At 39.9% G+C, this 19743-nt stretch overlaps 2 protein-coding genes across 2 annotated transcripts in view; one reads left to right on the forward strand and one right to left on the reverse strand.

Annotated features, from left to right (window-relative positions):
• The window catches only part of GIGYF2 (GRB10 interacting GYF protein 2), a 75776-nt gene that overhangs the window by 32342 nt on the left and 23691 nt on the right, over positions 1–19743 (forward strand). Inside the window, exon 9 of the mRNA XM_054282410.1 lies at positions 16610–16789. Within this exon, the coding sequence (XP_054138385.1) occupies positions 16610–16789 (180 nt within the window). The remainder of the gene's footprint in view (positions 1–16609; positions 16790–19743) is intronic.
• On the reverse strand, positions 1795–10964 carry KCNJ13 (potassium inwardly rectifying channel subfamily J member 13). Its single transcript, XM_054282409.1, has 3 exons — positions 10837–10964; positions 4233–4713; positions 1795–3402 (listed from the first exon to the last, which is right to left on the reverse strand). Exons 2-3 carry the CDS (start codon positions 4708–4710, stop codon positions 2807–2809), a joined length of 1074 nt encoding a protein of 357 aa, XP_054138384.1. The 5' UTR covers positions 4711–4713; positions 10837–10964; the 3' UTR covers positions 1795–2806.

A 19743-nucleotide genomic window follows, 5' to 3' on the forward strand; every position in this document is an offset into this window, starting at 1 on the left:
GCAAGTTGCTTTCTTGAGCATGTCTGTCTCTTCACAAAAGCTGCTTAATTTTCTGTGCAGCCTCCTGACTAATACCAGCTTAGTAGCTGAAGGGATTTGATTAGTTACCAGCAGTTAGAAACTGGTAGTGAATAATTGTTATGTACTTCAAACAAATCTGAGAAGTCAATTGTGGAACCTGGGTGAGTTCTGCTTTATGTGTGGGTTTTGGTTAGGTTCAGAAGACTTGCATATAAAAGGTGTGTTCAAATGGCTATAAAAAGAATGTTGAATTTCTTTGAATCATACTTTCCCTCTCTCTGCCTGGCTTGTTCTCCTGCCATGTCTTGCTGGCAGGAGTTGTGTTCACAGAAGGTGCATCACTGGTTTGCTCTTGCTGTACTGAAGCAAGGAATGCTGTGTTGGTGCATCAGAGCCCATCAGCAGTTTTCCTAGGTTTCTACTCCAATTTGGGCCATGGCATATTTCCAGTACTTTCAGACATCCGTGATTCACCAGTTCTCTGGAACTGTAAAAGCAATATTAATGTATTTTCTGCCCTTGTTCTGAAGTAACTACACAGTTCTTTGTCTAATTTGCTTCTGCAGTATAATTCAGTTTTGCATTCCAAAATGTAGTATTTGAAGATTGCATTTAGCATATACTAACAACATGTGTTTTCTTTATACTTGCTGTTGTACTCCCTTTTAAACCAAATCTGTAAAAAGAAAATTATTTTAAAACCAGGACAACTTCCAAGTATTGAGTCATATAGAAATAAAAACACCAGCCCACCTTTGATTAGATGTGAATTGAAATTAGAAATAGCTTTGTATACCTCTGGCTCTAAATCATGAGATTACAGTCCCATGTGATGTATGGGAGAAACCATGGCTCACCCAGAATGCTGTCAAACAATACTCAATACCTCACAGAGAATGCTGCCCTGTTTCAGCCTTTACTCAGGAGTCTGTTTTACTGCTCTTGCACTGGTTTTTAATTTGTAGGCCTCTTATCAATGTCTTACATTGATAGAGAATGTGGAAAAAATGCAAGAAATAATTAAAAATTATTGGTGTTGACACAAGGGGGAAAAGGGTTCTTTAAATTGTGTATGAGTCAATAACTAAAAAAGCAGTGATGAAGAGGGATGAAGGCAGTGTAACTTGATAGTGTGCTGCTCACCAGGCTCCACAATAATCACCAATGCTTGTCCATAGAGTGAAGTTTAGAAAAGATTTTGGGAGTGTCTGTGGTAAATCTAATCTCTCCGAAGGTCTGCAATGGGGGAAGTTGGAACAAAAATGTGGCCCTTGTGCCTCATTCCCTAACTATGTGTGGAATGCTTCTGTGGGGTGACTCCCCAGACCCTAAAAATGAAAGTAGTTTTTTGCTGACCCCGTTTAGGTTATGAGCACACTTCAGTCAATAGTTTTGTGACTTGAGAAGAATTCAGTTTAAGCTATCTGGTCAGATAGTTTGAGGCCATTTTTCCTGCTGCTGAACACTTGGATGACGTTAAGAGGAAGTATATTTGGTAATGTCTTCTGCTGTTGTCAATGAAAGTTGCTATTTATGTCATCTGGGTTTATGGGAAAAGTCTTTTACCTTTGAGAGGTAACTTTATTTTAATTCTACTTGAATGTTCAGGTATGAACACCTAATGGGCACTGATTTTGTTGAGAGCTTGGAAATAGTTATCCATCATTGTGTTTTTCCTTTAGCATCTTAAATTATTTAGGAGCTTCAGAGTGGCGTCTTAATTGCAGGAGGTTTATGAGGCACTTAAATACAGAAGTCTCTTGTATAGTTTGTTTTAATTTTTTATTTCAAAATTGATTCAAGTGTCTCTAAATATTTTTTGTGCTGTGTGTACAGGCAAAGATTGATGTTAGAAAGCATAAAATATCAATGGAAGCAGTTCTACTTCTCATATATAAATTGCGTCCTTCTGGGTCTGATATACTTGAGACAAGCAATGCAAAGGTGAAAACATGTGGAATGTATGGGCCTTTAAAAAAAAACCCTACATTCATTCATTAGAAATAGCCTTTTTTTTCCCACTGCTAAGTAATTTATTCAGTGTTTTCAAATAAGAAAAAATTTCCATTGCAGTATTTGTCATATACACCTAGATTTTTTGATAGTGTCTTCATAGACCGGTCTGAGAGTGAGATGCTCTCTTATTTGGCAGAATGAAGAACTGCACTTAGGATATATAATTCTGCTTAATAAGCACAGCTGGAGTGCTGTTCACTGCCATGAGAGATTGGCAGGACTTTCAGCCATCTGAAAAATGATGTAAGTCTGTATTCCCAAAGAGATAGAAGAGAGAATAGCAAAGCTAGGCTTTTGGATGAACAGAGTTACTTATACCAGAACTCATGTATTCACTGAATGACCCCATATTGTTTTCTGCTTTTGTTTTGTTGTCCATTTTGTCACAAGCTGGTTAATTATGACTTTGGTCAGCTTTAGGAGTTTTGAAGATCTCTCCTTTTGGGGTCAGTGTGGCTTTAATCATAGTCTGGTGAATTCAGGAGATAGCTCTTCTAATTTCCCAAGAATTAGTACTGTGATTCAGTGGTGACTTCATGCTGGGTGGTTAATGCAGCCTCTCATCGGTGGGCACACGCATTCTCTTCACTCTGTATTTCACGTTGTAATCAGAAGCATGGTACTACAAGAGAGAGATCACTAGAAGATGGCAGGGCAGGCAGGGAAGTAAGTTTTTAAACTGAACCCCACAAGTTTAATGTAATAATAATTAAAAAAGCACAAAGTTCAAGGTTTGCTCTCTCTACTTTGTGAGGCCAGTCTGAGAGTGTTAGAAGCTGTCGATAGGCTGTCCATTGACGTGGATCTCCTTGTCAGTCCTTTTTGGACTCATTGAGTCAGGTGCAGCTGGGTGCTCAGGAATAGTCTTGTCAAAATTCTCCATCCAGGTCTGGTATTCGCCTTTGGCATTGCGGGCTAGCAGGGAGGCGAAGCGGTGGTACACCAGGATCTCTGACGGGAGGTAGGATGTTCTCTTCTGGCATGGTTCTCCTGTGCCCTCCTGCACAGCTGACAGGAAAACAACCAGCTCAAAGTGGGGAGGAACTTCTCTCCAAAGGAGAACAGCCAGTGGGCTGGATGCAGTGATGTTGTGGTAGTAGGTCAGAGGGAAAATGAAAAATGGGTACTCGTGTGTAGTGATGCTGTCCAGGTGAAAGTCAATGCTAGTTTGGTGCAGCTGGCCACTCTCTTGTTCTTGGTAAAGTATAGCAGAGATCTGGACGTTGATCAGGGGCCTGGAGCGAATGTTGGCTACCTGGAACATGAGCTGAGGCTTCCCCTCGTTGTATGTGACCACGGCAGAGTGAGAGAAGCGGATGGAGAGTGCCCGGTTCTTTGGGCGTGCAATCTTGGCCACGAAAGCACCTGGGGCATGGGAAAGAGCAAACTCAGCGTGAGCACAGGGCCTGGGCTGGCTCCCTGCAGGTTCCAAGGGAGCAGAAACAGACTGAGGCTGGGAAGACCGTGTTTGGAAACTCTTAGGTTGGCATCATATTAACCTGCTTTTGTTCAAAAAAGTATAGCTTTCCTAAAATACTTATTTTTCTAAGTTATGTTCACTTGTTAATATTTGGAAGTCAACTGTAGCTGTAAGGAGGCTATTAGCTTGCCCCAGCTTGTTGTAATTGGAACTGATCTTGATATGTTATACTGTAGAAGCTCTTTCTAATACACAGTAAACTAGCCTGTGTATTTTCAAAGTATTTTGAGTTACTTTAAACATGAAGAATATTTTAAATAACTTAAAATCCCTCAAAATAACTGTGACATTGTAAAAACTTAGTTACTGAGGAATGCATAAACACTGAGTTAAAGATCAATGAAGATAGCTCAGCTAGATGAAAGTACACCTTAAAAATCAAAACAAATTGACTTTAAATATTGTAATTATATGGCAATAGCTGAGAGATAGAATGGTATAAGAAATAAATGATTGAGAGCAATATGTTGTGATCTACCACAAGTGTTTTCCAATTAATACTGAAATTCTGAAGTCCAGATATTGATAACACCTCATTTGTCTTTTGTTGATTAAAGTTAAGTTCTAGTACTACATAGCTGAAATCTTATCATCCTTGTAGTGGCTACCTTAATTATTCTTTCATATATCAAAATGAACAGTATTTATTTCTAGCTCTATTCTTAAATCCAATTGTTCCACCTATTGTGTGTAAAGATGCAGTAGGAAGGATTACCTGTGAGGAGGGCTTCTAGCATGAGCCCCAGGACCATCTGAAATGCCAGCAGTGCGACAGCACTGGGACAGTCCCCGCTTGGGAACATGGTGCCGTAGCCAATGGTGAGTTGCGTCTCCAGCGAGAAGGAGAAGGCAGCTGTAAAACTGGTGACGTGCTTGACACATATAGTGTGGTTGGCAGGTGGAGCATCGTGGTCCAGCTCCAGGTCCCCATTCATCTCAGCCAGCAGATACCAGAGCACTGCAAAGAGCAGCCAGTGAAGGACAAAGGAAGCGGAGAAGACGAGCACCATCCATCTCCAGCGCATGTCCATGAGTATCCCCCACACGTCTCGGAGGTACGACACACCTCTGCCTTTGGTCCCGGCCATGTGGAACGTACTGTGCCCATCCTTGGTCACCAGCCTCAGGTGCCTCTGAGTCAGGAGGGGAGCGCTGGACCTGGTGTTATTGCTCTCTGGCGTGTCTGTCGTCATCTTCTAGAAAGGAGAAGAAAGGAAAAAAAAGTGATACAATGCCACATACTTGTATTTTGCCTAATGGTCACAGCTTCTGACACATCAGCAGGGGTAGAAATACTGCAGCCAACAAAGGAGGGCTTATACATTGCAATCCAGAGAAGATTAAGTCAGGAGCCTGGAGAGGAATTTACCACTGTTTGTGGTAATACTTTGCTAGAAAAGATTAGGTTTAAAAATCTGACTACTTCTCAAATTCTCCCTGCTTAGCTGTTTAAATAAAAATTTCATACTTTACCTTCCTAAATTTACATAGGAGTCACATGCTTTAATGCTTTAGGGGTGAGTGGGATGGGATTAGGCATACTGTGTGTGAAAAGAAACTGAATTTAGCTGATTATATCAGATTTTGTAACTTGTTTTGACCAGAGTATAATAATTTACCAGTACTATTATGAATACTATTAACAGTAGTATAGTGCTAAGGAAAGAATGTTTGTTTATATTATCTCTGTAACATATTTATGCATTTTAGAGCAATGTTGTACTATAGCTACTAGCCCTTTCTGATTCTTCTAGCTCAAGAATTGTCTCCTGTCTGCACCCACCATGTCCAGTTAAACAGAATTAGAGTATTCAGGGCAGAGCTACTTCTGGGAGTCTGAGGCTGTTTATGTAAGGGTCAGGTAAAAAGAGGGCAGGAGAGCAATTCAGAAAATACACTGTGACATATTTTCCAGTCTAGTCTGCCTGAGCAGTTCAATTTTTACTAGTGACCAAGTAAAATAGGACAGCAAGCATATGAGAATTAAGGTAGAATTGCAGATATGGGAAGCAAAATGGATATCTGTAGATATTTGGTATATTAGGCTCCTTTGTTTGCTTTTAAACCTCAGAGCTTGTGGAATTTGCTGGAGCTGGTGAATGTCTTTTGAAAAGACAGTGGTCACTCAAATCCATACATTTTATATATGTATGTTTAAAGTTCACCTGGGGCAGATTAAAATTAAGTACGGGTTTGTGTAAAATAGAGACTTCGTGAGGTGTACAACCTGTTTAAAGAAGGTTGTGAGGAAGCTTGCTAGAACAACAGAGAACTTAAAAATACCTGTAAATTCTGCAAATGATAATTATATATGGTGTATTTAGTCAGTTTTGGTTTTCTATTGATTTTGACTTCTCTTTGAAGGATGGCTGCTTCAGTCTATTACATTTTTTCATAGAGGAATTGGATTTTTCCCTTCCAACAGAACCATCTTAATTTTCTCTTGAAATGCATTAGAAGTAAGGATCCTGAAATTCAGAATGAGTTTATGGTAGGTGAAAATTTGTCTTGTGATCTTTGATCCCATTAACCAGCAGTTTGCCTGTTTGCTTAACCTTCAACCAAATTTTTGTAACTACAGGAGATTGTCTCTTGCTTTTACTTGTGTTTAATGCCTACTGAGGTACGAGGATTGACATCACAGTGACTATTTAGCTATTTTTTTTCTTTTCTCAAAACCATACAGCTATTAATTCTATCCATGCTGTAGTCAGAGGGAGATAAAGTAGATGATGGCCTGAGTGGAATTTGCTGGTTTTTCCCTTATTTTAATTTTCCAGTTCACATCTCCCAGGAGGAATGTTTTGAAATCATTCCCTGTGTCAGAGACTGCAGTGGACTTAGCGAGGTTCTCCTGGCATATGGTACCAGGCTACCTTTCTTGGGGGATTTTGGTTGTAGTCCATCCACCTTCACTGAGTTGACTCTTCATTCTGCTGCATGGCTCCCTGAATGGCAGTTCTCACTCTTGCTGTACAGTAACCTGAATGTAATTATATGTATTTCAGTCATCCAATGATTAGTGACTTGTCTGTAGAGCACAGTTCTTGTGCTAAGATTTAGATGAGCCCTTGTGGAGGCCTTGAAGGCGCTGGAAAATGGGCATCTCTGGATGGAAAGGATTATGAGGACCATGCTCAAAATGAGCTCTGAACAGTGCCTTGGTTTTATCAGAGTAAGCAGTACTCACAAGAAACATTCCCTTGTTTGAAGAAAGAACACTTACAGAACAAAATGCCTCTGAGTGAATCATGCATTCAGAACAAACCAGCAAACCAACAAAAAACGCAAAACAACAAAACACAACCAAAAGCCAAAGCTTCTGGTTTTGTGTAAATTCTTGTGGTACTTTGAGGGCAGGATCTGCTTTGTAGACTCTAAGCAATATGGGTTTGCAGAACAAATAGGTATTGTGGAAATGATTCTGATACTGACTGATGGGTGACAGAAGCTTTTCTGTGGTGTTATATACATTAAGAAAAAAGGGGTAACTTTCTTAAGATGGTACATTATTTTTGGCTGTGCTTCAGATCTTCTCATGAGTGTTTGAACACTACAGTCTTAGAGCAAATGCTGTCAGCATTGTAGGATCTCAGATTTGTTGATTAAGGAGCTCCTTAGGGTGGTGATTAATCACTTAATGTTGTCTTAAACTCTGAAAAAAGTCAGGTTCTTTGGGATTTATTCAATGGAGGAGGGTTGGTTCCTGACAGATTTTGAAGAAACTTGAGAAAGAGAACCTACATTAGCCCCCAACAGCACATTTCAGAACAGTCCTGTGACTCTGCTCCTTGAGACTCCCAAGCAGGTGAATTTGCCTTCTGAGTTTAACCAGGTTATGCACTGGTACAGTGATCTGATTTTTCTAGTCTAGGACTGTTAAAAATGTTAGTTTTCTATTTCAGTGGCAGAGGTAGCATTGGAAATGTGCGAGTTCCAAAACCCCTTTTTTCAAGCGCTGTTGATGGATTAAGAGCCACAAGTCTTGGAGTGGGAAAACAGATAAGAAACTGCAAATAGACACTGAGAGCAGTGCAGTTGGGTGTGAGTATGAGGCAAAAGAGTAACTACCCCCTGGCAAATAGCTTACCCGGGTTGGAGGATCACTCCTCTCTATTCTCAAAAGCAGGGGCAGCTTAAGAGCAGATGTGATTTTGAATTTAAAAAGTGTTAATGTCTTCTGTCTACTCCTTTCCTTGCCCATAGTAAAAAAATACAAATACCTTCTTTCCTTGTTAGTGATAAATTAATGAAGTAACAAAGTACAATTGGGAGCACCTGATTGAATTCCCTGCTTGGCATGGTCCTTGGTTGACCCCATATTAATCCCCATTTCAGTGTATGTTTTAGGAAAGACATTCAAATCTTCAACTTGAGAAGAAAAATTCAGTGTTTGTTGGAGAATGCTTGTCTCTTGCAATATTTCTTTTCCAGGTTTGTCCAGTGGTCTCTCTCAACACCCTTTATGTTATGTTACTTGGTGGGTTTTGCTTTTTCTGGTTCCTGACATATGCAACTGTTGATGAAGCTTCTGTGTTTCTTGTACCTTCATTTCTCAGCTGATAGCCCCTGACTAGAAAGACAGGAACTGTCAGAAATCACTTTTCTAAACCTCTTTTGGCATGGTGACCAGTCCCTTAGCACACATTTGCTGTGTGTAATCCTTCCTGTTTACCTTCCCTTGAAAGCTAAATTATCACCAACACCACTGTGTCAGTTTGTTCTTAGCTTTTTTTGGTTTTCAGTCTTTTTATCATCTTGTCCCTCATCCTGGCTTCTTTCTCTTAAACACTTCTCTAAGACAAATCAAGGTAGGGTGAGTACTAATTTTTAAAAAAAATCAGATTCGTTCTAGCAGTGGGACAGGTTCTAAACTGACCTGGCTGGCTAATGATTTATGTTTGATAAAACCTTGCATTACAGCTTTGGGATGTTGCTTGCATTTCTGAAATTCATGATCCAGCATGTGGCTCTCCCATGCTTTGCTTTTCAGATTGAGCTCTGCTTCCTTGTGTTGTAACAGCCTTTACTGCATTCTGTTGACTTTCTGTTCCATGCCACCATGGAGCAGAAGGTCAACAGAATGCAGTAGAGGATTGCACCATTTGACTTTCTGTTCCATGCCACCACGTTGACTTCCTCTCCTTTCCTCTTGCTTAGCTTTTTCTTAGGACTTTGGTAGGGTTGCAGGGAAACTTATTGGCAGCACCATCTTCATTTCCATTTGCCTTCTCAGTTGAGGGCATTCAAAGTGACACTTCCAGCCTATTCTCACTTGGTATACAAATACATTTGCAACCTTTTGAGGAGCTTGAGTGAGGAGTTGTGTTCAGAGGAGACTTCTGCAGTGTTGCCCTACTTGCCCAGCTTCTAGTCTTAACAAAGTCTGTTCTAATTGACCATGGAAGAGATTTGAAACAGTTTATGCTGTGCTGCTTCATTCTGACAGGAAAGTGGTCTTGAGGACTTGCTATTTTCTGGGAGTGACTGCAAAAACTGCTTTTTTTAACTGCAGCATCATTCCAAGATTTACTAGTATCTGTGTGGTGGCCTGCCCCTGTGGGGATGTGTACATTCCTTCTTTACTTGGCCTGGCTGTGCATGATCATGTACAAGCTTCAGATTTAAACCTTGTCTGCTCTGAGCTGGGATTGTGCAGGTCTGTTGCTGCCTCTGCACTTTGCAACAAGAACAAACTAAGATTATGATTTGTAAAGGCATTTTTCATGCTATTAAAATGGCTATTCTGTGTGGTTTTATTTTTAGATTATTGTGTAATTTTTTTAGACTGATTGGCCATCCTTGGAGATGCTCTGGCATTATTATTAGGAAATTTAGGTTTTTTCAGTATGGATGAGATTACTGGGTCATATAAGTTACATTAGGGGACAGCCTTAGAAATGTAGGAGGTAATTCAGCTTGAGAAGCTGCATTGGTTGAAAGCTCATGCTTCTGTTGTGAGTAGAACAGTTAACATTTCAAACATATTTGTCCTTTTGGTTTTGTAGCTAATGCCTCATTGAGAAGAATGGAAGTAGTTTGTGACAAAACTGTTACTTCTGAGCAGTGTGCAGAATTAAGATAAGCTTTCAGGACTTGTTACATTTATAAGTAGGTCTTGTTAAAATGGAAACTTGAATTTGTTGACCCCAAGTTACTTTTTTCAAAGCGAGTGCCGTAATGGATAGGATGTGAGAGCTCATACTTCTGACTTTCTGTGACAGTTTATTACTCAATGCACTTTAAAGAAAGAGGTGATAAAATAGGAGAGTATGTCTCCTTTTATATGCAGGAAAAAAAGCTGCTCATATACTTGATTTCTGGGAAGCTAAATAGTGCTCCATTTTATATATAATGTATTTTCACATAAGTACTCTGAGGATCCATATGAACACTAATTCTTGATTTTGAAGTAGCACCTGAGTGGACCAACTAGTCTGGCCACTTTTGGAGAAGCAGAAAAGCAACATTTAAGCAAAGTCTTAGTAAAGGCTGTAAAATATTCCTGTATATATTAAATTTTTTATCAAGAAACTTAAATGCAGAATTAAATATTGGTAACAGGAGTAATTTGATAGTTGCCAGGGCGGGTTATATTTGATGTAAGGCTGCGGAAGTTTGCTGCCACCCTTATTTTGTGGAACTTGCTGTTTTTGAAGAGCAGTCCTGCCCTGTGAGATGCAGGCTTTCCCATGGCTTGCCTGGAATGGCTGAGTTGTGCAGGACAGAGGAGTTCACTCCATGTCCCTGTGTGGAGCCCTGGGCAGCAGTGCCAGCTCGCTCTGTGTCCATAAGCACAGGGATGAATGCATTGATGGAAAGATTGAAAACTGTTGATATCTGAGATATAATTGGAGATGGTAAAAGCAGATTTGAAGATGTGAAGCTTGTCTCTCTTAATTTGTGATGGAACTGAGTGCTGAGTTATGAGTGCAGCAAGGTGAGGATGTCTTTCTCAGAATTCTTGGCCAATTTCATGACACCCATCTGCTGTAGCTGGAGCTTGCAAATGCTCCCTGTATGCAGAGCCTTTCCAGCACTTATCTCAAAAACTTTCTGAAAAAATACAGCTTAGACTTTGGATTTGCTCTGTGTGCTCTTAGAGCTCTGGTCACCCGAGGCAGCATTTTCTTCTTTTTGAGGGGGAAGAATCAGCAACCATTTTGTTTAAGGTGACACTTAGTTTAGCAACTTTTAGAAATAAAACTCTCTGCTCTCAAAAGAACTTGGATTTTTTTGATTAAAGAGTGACAGAACAATTGAAATTCTACAGTAAGAAAAAAAAAAAGGAAAAAAAAAGGATGGTTTTGTGTACTTACCAGTCTTTAGAGGGTCTTTGTGCAGGAGGAGGGGATAACCTGGGCTCCAGGAGAGGGACTGCTCTGGTCTGGTGTACTGGTCCCAGCACTAGTAAGAAACTTCCCACAAGGGATTGGTATAGATTAAAAAAAACCCCAAAACCTTTAAAAATGGGTTTGTATGTCTCATTCCTGTGTTTATATGCTGGGGGGATTGGTTTCCATCTGAAGCTGATTTGATTGGTCATTTTGCCTGCAGGGGGGCTGGTTGGCTCTGATCATGTGGAAAAGAATTCTGGTTTGTTAGGAGCATTTCTTTACCCAACACAAACTCTTAGCAGCCAAGGAGAAATCCTCAAACACTTACTTGAAGAAGGGGTGCCTTCTTCCTCACCTCCTTAATCAAGATAATTTTTTAGGTTTGTATAACCTAAAGTTTTGCATGAAAGTTGAAAAGGCCAAAATTCCCTTGGAAAAGTTCCATATTGCTGCTGAAAACCCACACTGTTCGCTGATATATTTTCTCTAAGCAGTGTGAACTACTGTTCATTTGGGTGAAGAGGGACACTCTTGTGTCCCCCTGCTGCTCCACTTGTTCCTTTCCTGTTAGCTCCCAAGCTCTGGAATATAAATGCAAAGGTGGATGCAGCTCCTCGTGCAGCCTGTGCTCTCAGGAGGCTGTTGCTGACTTGCAACCTAATGCTGCTCAGAGGATGTAGACCTGGCCATTTCCATCTCCCCATTGCTCCTTTGTGAAAACATGGAATTAATCACAGGATTTTGCTAAAGCCTAGGAATGAAACAAGGCAGATTAGGCGGCTTGCTGATTCCATGTGGCAGATGAAACCACTTTTGCTTAAGCCGTTTTCTCTTCCACTCATGAAATGAGAGGAGCTGTTGAGGGTATGTCTGAGTGAGCAGTTGTGCAGAGTGGTCAGTGTGCTTCCCTGCTGGACCAGCTCTGAGGACAGCTCTGGAACACAGTACTGGTTCACTTTATTTTTTTTTTTTTTTTTTTATCCCTTGGTGAGCTGCTGATGTGAGGGCTTTGACTGAACGTCAGATGTAAGAGGATCTGAGAAACAAAGGCCGTGGTTGTTTGCAGTAAAACTACTGAAGGCCTGCTGGGAAAATCATTAATGTAGACTTTCCTGCTTAGGAAATAAAATCCTCCCTATTTTTCCTTCTTTAACCTTCCCCCAACCCTAAATTGCAAAACATTAATTTTTTGCTTCATTAGAATGGAACGTTTTAATGCATGTTCAGGCACAGCACTGAAAGTTGATAGGCATGGTGTGACTTTGAAAACCAGGGCAAATAATGTAGTGCCAGGGGACTCCCACCAGTGTGACAAGGCTGTAGGATGGTGTGACTCCCCCTTCACCCTTCCCTCCACTGCAGACAGCCTCATTAGCCACAAGTAGGATTTTGGTTTCAAACAGTATTTTCTTAGAAACCATCTTTTGAACTGTAGAAAGCATTTGCTGAGTGGTCACTGGTGTGGTTTTCTAATCTAATTCAACTGAATGAGTTGGAAATTTTTATGCAGTTTTATAGCAGGTGAAATTAGGTGCAGTGTGTGTTTTAGGTGTGTTATGGAATTGAACTCTTGTTAATTCCTTTGACTCTATTGGCTCACTCACACTGGTGACAGTAGATAATGGACAATTTAGTGAAAAAATAGGGGATTGTATTTGATAGTATGTTTTTGAGACCTGCTGTTGAGATTGAGATTTTATGCAGAGAGATTGCAAATTTGAAGCTAGAAATGGGATTCAGAACTTCTGATCTGTCACTGGGAGTCACTTGATGGTATTTGTATTCCTGTGGTGTTTCTAGCATGTCCTGTAGTGTCCCAATGAGAAGGTAGTCTTTCTCTAGAAGCATCATCTTAAGGACATTTATTTTATTCTTCTGTAAAATAAACTAAGCAATTACACATTTAGGCAAAGTTATTTCAGTTTCTTTAAAAACATTGCAAAGGTTTTTATTTTTATCTTCCTTTTGAGGAATTACATAGCAGGCAGCAGAGAGAAGAGAGCAGGTCCAAGTACTTAATAGATTCTCCTGGTTCTTGCCCCTGTGTAGAGGAAACAGCAATGCTGTCAGTCATTGCTTTGCTGTTTATTCTCTGCAGACAGTGAGGATGGTGTAGAAAACATGGGCTGCCAGCCTGGAGAACATTTGCTATTCTGTTAGTAAGTGCTCTCCATAACCACATTGCCATGGGGCCACATCCCCAATCCAGTCTTGTTCTGCACAGTCAGTATCCCTTCAAATCAGTGCTGCACAGCTGTAGGCTTTTCTGGCTGGATACCACTCAGGTCTGTCTGAAGTTTTCTGTAAACACCATTGCTGGCTTTGTGACAGGCCTGAACAGAGGTGCCCTTTTACTGCTCCTTCTCTTCAGGAAGTCCAGTCAATTAGTCCAAGGCAAAATCATAGATTGCATTTTAGTTTCTTTCATCCTTAAAACATTGCCAAGTCCTGACTCTGTGATCTAAGTCATTTCAGCTGAAATGATTGTTCTCAAATCTACAAACAGTTTGCAAAGAATATGCTGGCACTTTATAAGTTATGAATTTAGATGTAATCTGTAGGAATATTCCTGTATTCAGTTTGTCAGAGTCTTTCTGTCACTTGGATAGCTTGATTTTTCTGGTCCTTAACCTGTGACTGGTTTGTGTTTGTAAAGAACCAGTTTCTTGGCTGGTCTGTCTAATCTTCAGGATCATCTCATGCCAGACCTGTTAGGACACATACCTTGTTCTTTGATGCTTGCTGTGATGTTCTAGAAAACTGGAGTAAACCAGAAAACTGAAGTATGTCATGAGACACTGCATTTTTTCTCTGAATTCCACTGAATGTGGCATCAGAACAGGCTTTGATGTGACACTGGAGTGCTGCTGTGTTTGGAAAGGTTTTGGAACCACAGGTGATCCCATGCTCAGATAAATACAATGCTGACCCCTTATATTAGATTTTTTTTGATTTCTACATTTGTAATGCCACAGAATTTAAAATCAGAAGAGGGGCAGGATGCCAGTTGAATCTGATCTTGGCAAACATTTGATGTTTTGTAACCTTTACAGAGATAGAGATGTGTTTCAAACCCCATTTTCTGCAAGTTCAGCATCCAAAACCTGACTTTGATAGTTCCGTTCTTGGGAACAAAATCTGCTGTCCTAAGGACTGACAGAACCTGAGTTGCCTTGATTTGCTTATAGCATGAGGAGATGTGCAGTGGGGCTAAAACCTGGATATTCAGTGGCAAAGCAGACGGCACAATATTCTTTAAGTGACCTGAATGTTTTTGGAAGAGTGGAACAGGACCTGTGAGCTGAGATCTTGTCTATGTTAAAGAGAAGTGTCCAGAATCAACTGAACTTAACAATGCTAGGGAAGAATATACTTTTTTTTCCTTAAAGGGTAGAGTCTAAAATCTCTCAAATTAATGTTACTGAGTAAGTGTCAAGTAATAGCTGTGCGTTTTTATGAAAATAATAGATAAATCTGTAAAAATATTACTTCTCATGTCCCAAAATAGTGATTCAAATAACTTTTTTCTTTTGGTAACTGTTTTAGTAAGAAAAAAACTAATGTCTTGTGCTGCAAAATGAAAAAAATTGGATCTCTCTTCCTCTTTCTCTTTGTAGCATTTTAAAAATAAATTCAGGAAGAATGAGGCACTTGCCTTGTTGTCAGGGACTTAGGCTCCCCTGGTCTGTTGATTTGCAGCTCTCTCCTGTGCACCTCTCTGTGTTTGACTTCCAACTTTGCCTTTTGCTTTTCTGCTATGGGAAGCCCATCCAGGAGCAATGGTGAGAGGCTTCCATGCACTTTTTGTTACTGTAGTCTGCATTATATTTTTGAGATACCAAAAATTAAAAAAAAAATAAATTCCCAGACTTAGATTTTTCTGCCTGGCTTGTTCCTTTCCTTTCTTTTCCATGATGCACGGGAATTCAGAATGTGGCTGACCTTCATCTGCAAAGATTTATCCACTCCAGATAAAAAGTTGCCAGCATCACAAGTACCAAATGAAGGGAGTTGAGTGCCTCTAGCAATTTTGTTTCATTTGGAGTATTACCAGAGACTCCCCAAAACACACTGTCTGCAGGTTGTGTTGTTTCTCAAAGTCCAGCAAATCCAGAAGTGATCTTCAGCCAAATGTCCCCTTCAGTGAAGTAAAAGTGTAACTGGGTCATACTTGGCTTCACAGCTGACATTGCCTGTTGGTACTGGTGCTTAACTTTAAATTAGGTACTGGTGCTGGACTTGAAATTAGTCAATGTGCTTTAGCTCTTCATGTAGGAACAACATAAGGGGAAGATATTCCAGAAAAATTAGAGCTGGAGAAAGAGAGAGGTTTTTTTCCCTCCAATGTTTTGAGCTGGTGGAGAAGGGATGTCAGTTTTTCTCCAAGGTGCATGCAAAGTAGAAATCTAGTGTGTGCTTCCTGCCTCCAGAGTACAGTATCTCTAGCAGGAAGAATTTTCCTGTTCTAAACAGAGATCTGGTATGCTGCAGAATTTCAGATCTTTGTGGTTTCCTCATCTTTTTCATTGACTGAAAAAATTGCCTTATGCTAAGAAAGCATTCTCCCATGCTTCCTAAACAAAACACTTAAAAATGTCTCTTTCCACCCCTGGAGTCTGTACATGATCATACTTTCTTGTGTTTTTCCTGTCTAAGAAAGCAGGCACACCAAACAGACTTCACCAGATAACATCTTACGTTTTTGGGTTTTAGGACTCTTAATAAGGAAGATTCAATATACTTTTTTCTAGTACTTGAAAAACTTGGTTTTATAGATAACACCACAATTTCAGGTTAACACTGGGTAATAGTACCAGTGAAGAAATGACATCACTCTGGTTCCTGTGACAATTCTGGTGCTACACAGCTGAAGAAACTTATTTCAGTGGTGGGCTGTCTTGTCAGGGCAAGTCAGCAGTGAAAGCAGCATCTGTGTTAAACCTTGGCGTACTGATGTATGACTTGGACATCTTGGTGTATAATGTGGAGTCTTTTCATAAAAATATTTATATCATTTTTTTCTGATGTGGTTTCTCTTCATAAGTATTTGAGGATTTTATGTTTTGTTTTAAATACAACATAATGTACATTGGGAACTAAAAGACTATCCTGTCTCCTAAACTTCTAGTAGACTTATCCTTCTTCAGCTCAGGCATAATTGCTTCTAGCCCTTCATGCACTGACCTTGGCTCTCCAGAAGATGGATTCACAGCATAATGTTAACATTGCTAAGTTTTTTCTCGTTTATTCCTCAGTGCTACTTTAAATTTTCAGTGTTTTCTAATAGTTAAACTGCTGTATGTTGGATAAAAGAAATAGAACTCACCTTCTTTTTATTACAGAAGTAGGAAATGTGTTTGGTTTATATAAAATATTTCCACTGTACTCCCATTTAGCTTGAGACACTTCACGATAAAGCAGTTTATTCTTTTTCTCTGCACACTTTTGCCTTCTTTCTGTTTTCTCACATCTCTTAAACTGCCTTTTCCTCCTTTGCCTTTCCTATCCATGTTCTAATTACTTATATGCTTTACCTCCTTCTGGATTTTTTTTTTTTTGTCTTTCCATCCCAAGGTACATAGGCACCTGGATTTCTTAAATCTGTCATGTTTCCTTCTTGAATTTCTATTCCTAGGTTCCTATAATCACTTCTGGTGCATTTTTTACCTCCAAGAGAGCAAGATTTCAACCCTTTTGTATTTCTGTGTTTCTAAAGACCGGACACATGTTCACTGGCCTTGTGTTTTCTTTGCAGTGAGACCAAACTTTGAGGAAGGTGGGACAGTGACCGCAGGGAGGAAACACGAATTTATCCGCTCTGAGAGCGAGAACTGGCGCATCTTCAGGGAGGAGCAGAATGGGGAAGATGAGGATGGAGGCTGGCGACTGGCTGGGTCACGGAGGGATGGGGAGAGGTGGCGTCCTCACAGTCCAGGTGAGAGCAGAGCGGGCCAAACATGCAGCTGTGGTTGCTGAGACAGGGCAAAGGCCATGAGGAGAGGGAGGTGCCACGTTCAGGGAAAAATAGGTTCATGTAGTCTTGGTCATTGAATACTGTTCTGGCATGTGTGAGGCTCTTGGTCACGAAATGTTTAGCATAAAATTGTGTGCCTGTTGTTTTCCTTTTAGCCTCTTCAGTATCCTTACGTACTTAAGAGAACATTACTTCCCAGGTGTGCACTTGTCTGTATTGTGCTCCAGGTGTGTATGTACCTGGTAAAATAAGGGGTTTTAATAGTACTGTTTCTTTGTGGCTGTGACAATAAGGGGATAGAAATCACCCATATCAGACAACATATCTAATGCTGCAGAGTGACACTGACACTAAACCACTCTGGTCATTGACCACTTTTAGTTTTCCAGATGTGTTTGCAGTGCCAAGAAGCATCCTTGGAAAATCTCAAAATATGTTGCTCTACGCATTTTGTAGTTAGTTACAGGATATCTTGTCTCAATAAATGTCAGGTACCTTTTTGGTTTCACTGTCCCCTTCCCATGCCTGACAGGGCAAGTCTGTTCACTTGCTTTGCAGCATTGTACTGCTGGAATTGCAGGAGAAATAAAAAGCAGAGCTTAGTGCTTCAGTAGTAGGACTGAAACAGATTATAGACTTTTTCTCCTTCTCTTTGGAAAAGATTCAGTCGTACCTGGTGTGGGATCCTGGGTTTGGCTGTCTTTTGGTTGCAGAAGGCTTCTGGAGTACCAGGAGAGGATTAGGCTTTTCTACTGTTACATCTTCATAGAACAGTAAAATTGTTAAGTTTGGAAAAGACCTTAAAGCTGTTTGAGCCCAACCATTGACCTAGCACTGCCAAGGCCACCACTAAACCATGTCCTTAAGTGCCACATCTACATGGCTTTTAAATCCCTCCAAGGATAGGGCCTCCATCACTTCCCTGGGCATCTGTGCTGATGCTTGACAACCCTTCCAGTGAAGAAATTGCTTCTAATGCCCAACCTAAACCTTCTTTCTGGTAGTTCTAGGGGATGATAAGTTCCCCCTGCTTGAGCGTCCTTTGCTCCATGCTAAACTTGACAGGCAAGCAAAGAAAGCACAGGACACTTTTGGAGCTGAGGTGGACAATTTCTTCTGTTCAATAAAAAAAAGTCTCATTTGGTCTTGCAGTGGCTCTGTTGCCCTTTTCAACTTCCCAGACTTTCAGTACAGTTATTGTTGGGAGCAACCATCACGCCTGTTCTGAGCCTTCTTCATAGCTGTATATAACTCTGCTCTCAAACAGCTGCTCTCTTGTGCTAAAATTTAGCAACGAGCCCAAGGCTTGATTTATCATCAGATGTTTTCTATTTAGAGCAAGGCTAAGAGGCAAATTTTGAAGAATATAGTTTTCTTTTCCCCAGTGTTTGGTCATAGTTGTTGATCAGACACTGCTGCCTTGTTATCTAGTTGAGGCAACACCAGGCCAGCTACCTCATGATGCAGCATGATACTCAGGAGTGGAGTGTTCTGCAAGTACCAGCCTGCATGCTTTAGCTACAAAGGAAGCATAGACCTCAGAGTTCACAAGTTCATTCAGGTCTTGAACTTTTTTGGTTGTTCTGAGGAAAGTTTTGAAAATTTCAATTCTGTCATGTAAATTTTGCTTATTTGAATTTTCAGTGTAGTAGAAACTAACTGATCTTCCTTTACCAAGTTAGTTTTAGCATCTGTCATTGAAAGCCTGTTTGAAGGCTTATGTGAATCTGCAGAAAAGTTGCCAGTTTTGAGGTACCCTGAGTTGACAGCTGTATTGCCCTAGTTCCAGCTTTCATCAGAGCTGGATTTGATTTCTCCTATTAGTAGTAGCCACAGAACTATCAAAATGGTTTAAATCACATTTTTGCTTTTTAAATGAGCTTAAATCAAATTGGCATGGTTTAAACTACTTCTTTATACTATGCTGGTGTTAGGTAATACTACAGTCATATGTCCTGCTAAAAAAAGAGAAATGTCTTCAGAGGACTTATTTTCATTTGTTTAGTTGGTCCTTCCTGTAGATTGACTCTTTGTACTCTCTGCTAGGATCTTTACACTGGCTTTAGTAACTGCTAGAAGAGTGTGATCACAGATTTAGATTCACTGGCTGCTTCAAAGTTCTTTTTTTTCCTTTAAATTTTTAACCATGTTTTAAAATTATAAATGTCTAAAAGCCCCCTCTCTGTTGTTACAATTCTTGCATTATTCACACAATGATTGCCTTTTAAATTTACAAGGCCAAGTCTATTTTGTCAGAAACAAATACAAACCTGTTGTGGTCTCAAAACTAGTGGCTGATCTATAGATGTTTATGGTTTTGGTTACCAAATCAGCCTTAAGGAATAGGAATAAGTTTTTCTTAACAAGAATTTCTGATATGATTTTGTGTCTTTGTGTAAATAACTCTTCAAATTGGCCTTTTTCCTGAGAAGCATTTGAGAGAGGCCTTAGGCTGTACTTTCATATAAAGATTTTTTAGTTGCTGCTTTGTTTGAAAGGCTTTTCAAATTCATCTCTATTCACTCCACTTTCAGAATCAGGTGCTGTAATTCAACTAGAATTGAACTTTTTTGTGTTGTTCCTTGCATTTCTTAAATATCATGAAGCAACTAAAGTACATTAGAGAATCTTGCTTCAAAACTGAGCTAAGAACTAGGTCTATATATAATATATACTCAAAAAGGTGTGCTATTCCTTTAAGTGTTCTGTTTAGCATTTAGTATTCTTTAGTATATATTGAAAATTTCACTGCTGAGTTAGAGAATATAACTTTGAAGAGAGAAATTGCTATTAATAAAGCTAATGTGTTGTTGGATTTCCTGAAGCAGCCAGTAGTCCTATCTAGATTTTACCTACAATGTCACCATAAGTTGCAAGGGATAAATTAAGCTTGAAATTGTCTCTTCACTTCAAAT

The sequence above is a fragment of the Melozone crissalis genome, unplaced genomic scaffold (genome assembly GCF_028551555.1).
Source record: "Melozone crissalis strain CALT ecotype California unplaced genomic scaffold, PUWL_Pcris_2 ptg000034l_1, whole genome shotgun sequence".
NCBI classification, from domain to species: Eukaryota; Metazoa; Chordata; class Aves; order Passeriformes; family Passerellidae; genus Melozone; species Melozone crissalis.